General features: G+C 37.7%; 1 protein-coding gene across 1 annotated transcript; it reads left to right on the forward strand. All coding sequences in view use genetic code 11, as the record gives it.

Annotated features, from left to right (window-relative positions):
- Positions 1-3345: 3345 nt before the first annotated feature.
- EGR_09097 (Tyrosine-protein kinase Lck) lies at positions 3346-9742 on the forward strand (the record flags this gene model as incomplete). The annotated part of the gene is made up of 6 exons (XM_024498346.1): positions 3346-3784; positions 4156-4305; positions 6203-6651; positions 8308-8458; positions 9281-9412; positions 9510-9742. The coding sequence occupies 6 exons, from the start codon at positions 3346-3348 to the stop codon at positions 9740-9742; spliced, it is 1554 nt and encodes a 517-aa protein (XP_024347255.1).
- Between the last annotated feature and the right edge of the window lie 285 nt (positions 9743-10027).

Here is a 10027-nt window from a genome sequence, read left to right on the forward strand (position 1 = left end):
CTTTACCATCCCAAAGTTTGCCAGTTGGAGTCGTCCAAACTAAACACTTAAAAGAACATCTCCTAATTCTTCCTGTGGATATTATTTCCACAACAATAACCTAGAACATATTGCGGATCATTAATTACTGCTTGATACAACAATAGAATCATACACTACCAGTGTATGGCAAGGGTTTGAGCTTCCGTCACAGGATGATGCTTTAATGGCTATTACCATCCCGAGCATTGAGTAGCCTCACCTCATATTAGAGACAAAATCTCTGCCACTCTAGTGGATTACAAGTGCCCCTAGAAGTTCCATTTTTCACTTGGTTCAAATTGCCACTATGTGAGAAGCCCGAAGTAGTGTTGAAAAGTAACTATTTGTCTGCATCAAAGGGCGACATTTTTTTTTTAATAGAGCTGTGATTTTTGCAAAATTGAAGCTTGTTGAGTGAAGTGTAGGGATGCAAGCAAGTGGAGAGTACGACCCCACCCTAGCTGTGGGCATGTAATCCATTTTGAAATAATTATAAGTTGCGTGAACTGTCGTTTCCTCTTACAAGTCGGTCCAGTTTTTCATATCTTTACAAAATTGTATTTTTTGGCAACTACTTAAAATGTTAAGTAGCGAAGTGGAAAACAGCGGGTTGGCTTAAGTAAAAAATGACCTCTGCATTTGCAAGATTCCTGTCAATTAGAGATGAATTTCACTTAAAAACTCATTTTTTGGCAATTTCTTCGACTAGTGATATCAAAAGGAAGGTATTCAAGACAACATGACAAGATGGATGCAATTAGACAATGTAAACATATTTCGGCGATTAATTAGCCATTGTAAATGATTGTTCTATTAATAGACATCTGTATTTAACCATGAATTTGCCAAAGAGAGTGTAATTTTGTACCCAGGGTTTGGCTAAGTACCCCTCATGTTAGTAATTTATAGTACTCAGCACATCACTATTAGTCAAAATCCTTATTTAAATCTTCTCAAATAATTTAAGCCAATTCAGAGGCTTCCCTTGCATTTGCTCATAGAAAATTATTAGCTGATTCGGAACAATTTGCGACTGTTACCAACCGAGGACACGCTCATAAACTGGTAGTTCAGCAATTGTACCCTTTGGCATACCATCTACTTTACTTGATTACCTTGCATTTCTTTAGTACGCCTAATTGCTTGCATTGTCTTCTCGACCACTCCAACTGCTGGATTTTTAAAGTGTGAGTTATTTTCATGGTCACTCGATTAAGAGCCAGGGTGAGTGCAATGTTAGCACCAGTTACAGTAGTGGCAAAAGTGGAACTTCTGATGTGCCTACTGTAAGGCTGCTTTAAATTAAATGAAAAGGGACTTCTGCACCAGGTGTTACAGTTTCCTTTTTCTCATCGTTCAAATATGTTCTTGTTTGTTCTACTAAATTGGAAGCCTTTTGACGCAAAAAATGAATTTCATTTTCTTTGCATATGGTCAACTATAGGCTTCTCTGAAGGTAGGAAACCTAGCGACTTAAGTATTGATAACTTCATATCTTCCTATAGTCCATTCTTGTTTCCCATACTACTTCCAAAAGTGTAACTCGAGGCGTGTATATATGCACCTCTGAATTATTTATGGATGAAACTTTTTTGGCTTCATTCATGCGCGCGTCGCAACGACCACTACAAAATATGTAGCCATTTCGGGGTGAGTTGGCGAGACCTCATTATTTGCATGTTAAGTAGTTCCCAAGACTACAGACAGAAATCGGCGCTGCAGGGGAACTATTGGATATGCGAACGGGACAATGATTGCTTGGGAATGAGCATATGGTACATTTATGCAATGGGAACTATAAATGACAAACAATAAAGTTAAACGTTTGAAGCAAATAAAAGGCACACAAAGTGAAATAATAAACCTGCGTAATATAAATAAACTAATAAATAGATATGAATCTAGAATAGGGAAGTATCTGCATACATGCATACATGCGTAATTTGAGGACCAAAATACTGTAAAAGACTAGTTTTATGTGGTTCGAAAAAAGAAGATGCGAGAGAATAAAAGCGTTCAAAACGTATGAGTTTGTGGCGAATGTTTGCCAGTTCTGAGTTGGTAATTCGAGATTGATTGTACGTGGTAGTTTGATTGCTGGTATCACCCTCTTCTCTTCTTTTTTTGTATTTATAGTCTCATACCGTGACTAATGTAATGGATGTTAAATAGAGGTAGCAACCTAAATGAGGCTTTCCAAGATCGTTTTCAAAGAATATGTACACGTATACAACATAAAATAAGGCACCTGGAGAAGGTACTCAGTAGGGCCAAAAAATTGGCTAGTTACGGAGACTGCGAGTAAACCAAATACTTAAGGCACTACATATTTGTTACACATTTTTCATTAACAAATTATTCAAGAAAGGAAATTAATCCGTGTTTTAAAAGGTAAACAGACATGCTATTAGTCAATATTGGGTGTACTCGGACATTAACCTCGAAAGCAGTGGGCTTGAATTTATGTTTCCCTCCCAGAGCCACATCTGACATCTTGCAATTTCACTAAATCTCTCTAAATGGTTACAAAAGCTTGGTTTATGTATTAGTACGAATTACATGTTTGTGCAAATGTCGGAAATGCATTTTGTAGCCATGAACAATTTTTTTACCTAACGAAAGCAATTCTTTCCCCTACTAGTTTTGAACAATTAGTTTTATTTAGCATTATGCATGGATTTAATAAATCTGATTCACTATACAATACAAGGCATTCTTAATTTAGGTGAATACTTCGTTAAGAAAAGAGTGATTCTTCTGAGCAAAGTGATGGAAGTAAATGCTTTCAAAGGGTCTTTATTGCAATTTTTGCTCTTAAAAGACATTGATCCTTAATGTTAAGGGTTTTTAGACCCTTTTCTAGTTTATATTCACTAAATGGATGTTTCTCAAGGTTGTTGAGCTTCGTCGAGATTTCAACAAGTGTGTTTTAGTGTTCTTATATTAGTCTACTGTTTTTTGGATAACGCGTGTGTATTTTTAATTTCAGGCTTACGCCATTATAGCAATGCCTCTAGTTTTTAGGATTCTGACGTAGCGCTTATCAGCAAGGTTTTGCTTGCTTGACTAATATGGCTATCCCCTCCGATAAGATAATAGCGCAAAACAGCATGAGTAGAGTTTTGCCCTTAGTAGTTTGTAAAGGAACCGGTAAATAAGGCTGCGTATCATTATGCCTCTATTCAGATCCATAAAGACTGGGGAGCTCGTTTTTGGACATCATAAACCTTACACCAACTTTTACATCCTTGCTTTTGTTAATTCCTAAACCAACTTTAGGTAAATCTATAAATTATATGGACTTGTATTTTTTAGCCACCAAAAATGTTTTATCACAAAATTATTCATAAGCTGCGTAAACGAAACGAAGGCAAAGATGTACCTCCGCAAACTTATCCACCGCAAGCACCCAGATGGTCTTCGAATCTGCATGAAGATCTGAAACCACCATGTTCCCAACCAAAAGAATCTTCGAACTCATTTACGACTACAGCTCTTTACAAATGCACAACCACACAATCTGCTACACCTAGCTTCATCGTCGGTGACCTTCTTAATGTGGTTGAAACTTCGCATGATCGGCGGATGGCATCTAATTTACCAACAAAACGGCAAGGCCTTATTCCTTTCAGCCATGTCACATCTAATAAGTCCCTGTCAATTGTTTCCGAAGCCTGGTTTGATATTGATCGTATAAGTGCAGAACGCAAGCTTCTTATGCCCGGAGTCCAACCCGGCACTTATATCCTTAGACCATGTGGGAGTAAGTGCTTTCTCAAATCTCCCTTTTGCAATTTTGAAATGTTTTAGAAGGTTGAAAAATCATTTTTAAAGCTAGCGAAATTTTTAATTTTTTTAGAAAACTTTGTAACTAGTGACAAAATAAACCTATCCGTATTCATTTTGTTGAGCAAATGACAAAAGCCATTAATTGTAGTACGTTTTACAAAATAGTCACGATGTGTTATAAAATTCTAAAATACACTCTCAATTATTTAGATTTAAGAATTAAAAGGCAACAAATAAGTAAAATAAGGTTTTTATGGATGTTCCCATTTGTCTCAAGGGATTCTCCTTACGTTAAATCAAACCAATGAAATTGCCATGCTTTTATGTCTGTATTGCCATTTTCAGGTGCCGACAACCCATATTCCCTTTCCGTTCGGGCTAATGGAGTCAAAATTAAGCATTTTCGAGTTTATTTTGACGAAAAAGCAAAGAGTTTTTACCTCTGTTCGAGTATTCAGTTTCCTTCTTTAGAAGAAATGATCAGGTACTACCATTGTAAGTCGCTATATTTAAAAATAGGAAGACAAAACTAATGCCATAAAGGCCTAGACAAATATTTTTGAATTTGAATGAATGCAGGATATGAAATATAGAATTTTTTGTAATGCTTCACCAACATTTTGTGGATTAGCTTTAGATACACCTGCTAATATGATCTAATGATGAATGTAGCCCAAGCATGCTAATGATTAATTTAGTACACGAAAGCTTATTAGATTTCGCTCTTGCATAGGACTCACTTCTCATGTTAAAGTGGACAAGACTTACTTGCCTGGTAATCTGCATATCCCATTAATCTCTTTAAAGTATAATTTGGAATTCGGCAGTGCTTCAAGCTTACATGATTTTATTTAAACTACCTGCAATAATTTTCCCAACCCCGAAATAAAATTACCTTTATTTTTACCATTAAATATTGGCCAAGTTTGCAGCATTGGGAAGTTATGTCGCGCTTTATTGTCGTTAAATCAAGCTAGTGCAATTTTGGAATCATTTTAAACAAGCCGTACTAGAGGGTACTGATTTTGACTAGGTATGATGGGTGATGCTACATTTGGAATACGAGGCACCGCTCCAAAAGCCATCGCTGCAAATACTTTTTGAGCTTTGCACTCACTTTATAGAGCTCTTGTATGCAACCGTATCACATCTAGGGGTTCTGTGTCATAACTGTATGGGCCTTTGAATGGATGAGCATATCCAAAAGAGAGAACTTATTAATCCACTTTTACTTTTTGCTGTGTTTGGAATCAAATGAAGACTTGTTGGTGTTGATTTTTCTCTCTATACAATACGTATCAAAGATTTCTTTTAAATTTTTAAGGGTGATTTAGTATTCCTTATAAAATACAGCTTTGGGATTTCCATGGACTAGAAAGTCTTTAACGTACTTAAATGTCATAACTGATTTTGTTTTTAGATTCAATATTGTCTAAATGTCATTTTGCTGTTCAATTTTGGTGTTTATCTGGAAATATCATTACGTGATCCGGTTTCATTTTAAAAGGTGCATTGTATCCCCTTCCACGGTCTTTAAGTAAGTAAAGTACTTAATCGCAATGCAAAGTTGGGTAATTATTTACCTATTCCAATGCCATTCAGTCATTATATCTTTAAAGCCTGCAATATATAATAGCTTCTATCAAAATTATCATTGGTATTTGTTCCATACTACGGCCTTAGGAAAGGCAAGTCTGATTATCCGAACCAAAATGATAGTTTTGTCTATATTTAGCAACTTTGCATGTAAAATTACAACTTTTTTGAGGTCGAGCGAGCACACCTTTGATTGTTATCGTTTGTGATGCCATGAATTATTTGCAAAAATAAGCAAGATTAATTCTTCCATATTGGTTTCGGATGGACCCAATTCACCTTGTATAACATCATTTGATGCTTTGGTTGAGAAATTCTGGCTAGTAAACATTTCGATTAACAGAAAATCTGCATCATCGAGTATGGACACATGCGGAATATTTGGTGTTGTAAAAATCGCCGGCGACTAGGTAGTGCAATGAGAGTAGGTAATCATTTAGAGTCCACATATATATATTTCTTTTCGTAGTTCAAAATTTATGTAAACAAAGCACTGGACACGAAATATCCACCTCAGAATGAAAGTTCACCATCGTAATAGCCTTGAAAGGAGCCACAAAAATGGTCAGAATATCGTTTCTATATATATCAGCATAGTTCTGTCATCTTTTTGCAAAATCTTGTTTGTAACGGCAGTCGGCAGCTTGTTTTCTCCCTGTCACTAGCTAGAAGGAGTGACGGAAGACGCTTTTTGCAGGAATAATGAATGGCATTCGGTAATTATGTTTCATTATTATACCCGACACGTTCTATTGGAAAGTGGGGGAATGTGATTGAAATGGACCATTTTTTTCAGCAATTCTCTCCCCCTTTCCACTCTTTTTCTCTCCCATAGCAGAATCCATCGACGGTGAGGTGGGTCTGATTGAAGCGCGTCCACGAAGAGTTTTGCCACCGTTGAGCTTTGAGGATTGCTTTATCCACTATGATGACTTAAAGCTAGAGAAGGAGCTGGGAAGAGGCAACTTTGGTGTGGTCTACCTGGGTCATATACTCAGCATGGAAGTAGCAGTGAAGAAGAGCCTCATCAGTGAGAACGACCAAGCCTTCCGTGCGGAGGCAGAGGTGATGCACAAGCTTTCACATCAACGTATCTTGCGCTTTCTCGGCTTCTGCTGTGACACACCCGATAAACGAGTCCTCATCATTACCGAGTTTATGGCCAATGGTGCTCTTCTAGACTACCTTAGGACTCCCGAGGGACACCGCCTCGAATATCGCCAACTCATCAGCATTATTGATCAGGTTAGTGTCCACTATCACCCTCTTACCCTTTTCCCATTTCACCTTCTTGCACAGCACAAACCGCCCCTTACCACACAGTAAGTAGTAGGAAGTTCCAAACATTTTTGCCACTTCTTATCTTGCCTAACAACATAAATCAGATGAAAAAGAAGAGTAGGTCCTGATTTTTGGCTCTTAACTGCCAAAAGGTTTACAAATGGATGGTCCAAGTTTTTAAACAGTGATACTAGGAGGCTGAATCGGCTTGTATGACGAAACACTTTCAAATCGTAGTACGCATCAGCCTCACCCTCTACTTATTTGCTCTCTGACGTCCTTAGAATGGAAGCAGGATGGCACGCATTGCAGATACTAAAAAACTAACGTCAACTCACATGTATAACCAACCAGTTTTGTGATTTTAAACACCTGACAAGGTGATTTACTTCCCATCATTCAGTCAACCATAAGGATCAGTGTAAATTGGAAAGTCTTGCGTTGCTCAAAGTAACGGGCATCTAGTGGGTAGTCATTGGAGCACATTTCCCTCACACACATGATGATAATGGAAAACCGGACTCCATCCTGAGGCCTTACTGAAGGGCACTTTTACTGAACCTTTGCCTTCTAACACCTTGTGCATAGAAAATTGTGCGAAAAATATCTTTATTACTCCATTTAGTTAGCAATAGGCTGTCTGAATGATTAAACGAATCTATCTTCTTGCCATTATTGGTCGTATCTCTGGACTAACAATTTACATAGTAGGGCAATGCAGATAGGGGGTTTTATAAGTTAAATATTGCAAAATTGTGGTATACACGTGGAATGGTTACACCACTGCACATAAATTTCACAGAGGTAGGATATATAGCGAGTAAGCCTAAGCACTGCAGTAAGTAATCTCATGGCAAATGCCTTTTGTAAGTATCACAACTGTGGGGTAAGTACTAAAGTGACGGTAGCAGACATCGATGCCATGCAGATTACGCACATGTGCACGCACTACTAGACAGGCACGTATATATTTGTGGGGAAAAATTGTCAAACCTCGGATAAATCTATTTTAATCTGATAATTTATACAGACGAGGACAGTAATGGCAGATGCGCCGCAGATATACGTTGGAGAAACTCATGTGACTCATAAATATTGGGGTGATTCTCATCTTGTTATTTTGCTTTTGTCATCGCCACTTTTCGACCGTAGCAGTTACAAAGTTGTCTTAAGATGCGTTGAATCAGCCAGCTAAAATTACAGGGGCACTCCTCCCACACGATCTGTTCATTTGACGTACTTTATACGTCAACTTGGTGCATGATCATTGCGTGACTACTTTAAGCACATTCACGAATCTCACAAGCTAAACTGCTCTAACATCTCACATTCGCTATTGTTTTGGGAGGCGAATTCGACCAATTTCGACAATAGAGGGCGCTTGAGATGGGGACTTTTTAATTCTAGGGGGAGGTAGTTGAATAATTCTTTATCACATATATTTTAAAGTGAGATTACCTTGCCATTGCTACAACTGCATAAATTTCTTCAATAAGAACTTACGTCCCGTATAAAGCGAAGACCCTCTAACGGTACACACGCGTTGGGTCAGTCAGTAGGTCGGTCGGCCAGTCAGAAATGATAGACCTATATTTTTTTATCTGTTGGCTGGACGTCTAGATCGTGAAGGGTATGGTGTACCTAGAGAAAGTAGGAGTGGTGCACAGAGATCTACGAGCAGCCAACGTGCTTGTTGATGAGGATGGTTCTGTGAAGATCGCCGACTTTGGATTAACCAAAATCCTGGATTTCAATCAGACTCTTAAAAAAGGTAAGTTTGAGTTTTTTCTTACTCTACGTATCAGAGAAACATCACACCTACCCATTGCAAAGTGGCTTGAACTTCCGTCGCCTTTAGTACTGCATTAACATACATGCAGCCAAAGTCTTAGATGAAAGTGCGTCACTTCAGAGCAGCTAATTTAGGTCACTTCAACTAATGATCAAAAACCAAAAAAGCAAATATGGTTGGACTACAACCAGCCTACATCTGCACCATTGTTGTCGACCCAACCAATCCTTTGGTGATCAGTTACTAAAAAGTGATGAAGAACGAGTTGCATATTTGCGAAACCGGACTCAAATAAGAAAATAAGAGCAATTCACACACATGGCACATTCTTTATCAGACTGTGGTGACTAGTTGCACAATTTTCTGGTGCAAATAGATAGTCGACTTTAATACATTAAATGTCCTAATCGAAGTTGTTTGTGACTTCATTCTAAACATGGATAAGTTAGTGTTGCATGAAAAACAAGTCCTACTAAGAATAAATAGACTATTGCAAGGATCTCATCAGTCGCCAAATGGAGGCATATTAATGGGTTTCCCCTAGTCTTCACATTCAGATTTAAGAAAAGGTAGTCCAAGTTTCGGGTTCCCAGCTAGCATACTATGCTTTCAATCTAGGGAAGAGATGTCTTGATTGCGTTGCATCGAACAATCATTCTTAGTGTGAATAGAGCTTGCATATGGTTATCATGATGTTGCATATCCTTACCAAGGTACTTGAGCGTTAGTAATAAATGGCCAAAGACATGCAACTTGTTTAGTTAACTGATAAACCATGCATTTTTTGTTTTTTTTTTTGAGATACTATTCCAGTTCGGTGGACGGCCTTAGAGGCAATGAGGCGTGGTTACCAGCCAAATACTAAAGCTGATGTTTGGTCCTTCGGCGTCGTTATGTTCGAAGTTCTAACTTATGGAAAAGTGCCTTTTGAGGGTAGATTATATTAAACAATTTAAATTACTTACTTTCAACACACAAAGTTGTTTCGCTATCGCATTCTATCTGAGTTTTCGTCTCAATTTTATTCCAGAATATGATAATCCCCAATTGCTGAGGTTTCTTTTGGAGGGTGGACGCCTTTCTTCGCCACGAAGTTACGGCTTTGAGTGTGATGAAGCAGTGTATGCTATTATGAGATCCTGCTGGGACGAGAATCCAGAACGGCGACCATCTTTTATGGAAATCAGTCATGAAATTGAGCAATTTATCAAGGCCAAAGAGGGCTCATACGTGGCATGTTGGGAAAAAATGATTGATAACTAATCCACCTTGCTACTGCCCAACCGTTTTAATGCTTTGTAAATCTAATTCGTAAAAGTATTTTCGTATAATATTTTCTCTACTTTTTGATGATTGGTCGATTCTAAAGTACTACTACTTATCACAATTAAGCCATTTTAGGTCTTTTCGTTTCACTTAAATAATTATTCATCGTTGCAGAAATTCACTCATAAAATTGGTTGCTTTAAAAACTTCTCATTCAAACTTTTCCTTTATGACAATCCTTCATTATTGCAAATTAAATCTTCAGTTTTTGGGTTTGTTCAA

The sequence above is a fragment of the Echinococcus granulosus genome (assembly GCF_000524195.1).
Source record: "Echinococcus granulosus chromosome Unknown EG_S00131, whole genome shotgun sequence".
Taxonomy (NCBI): Eukaryota; Metazoa; Platyhelminthes; class Cestoda; order Cyclophyllidea; family Taeniidae; genus Echinococcus; species Echinococcus granulosus.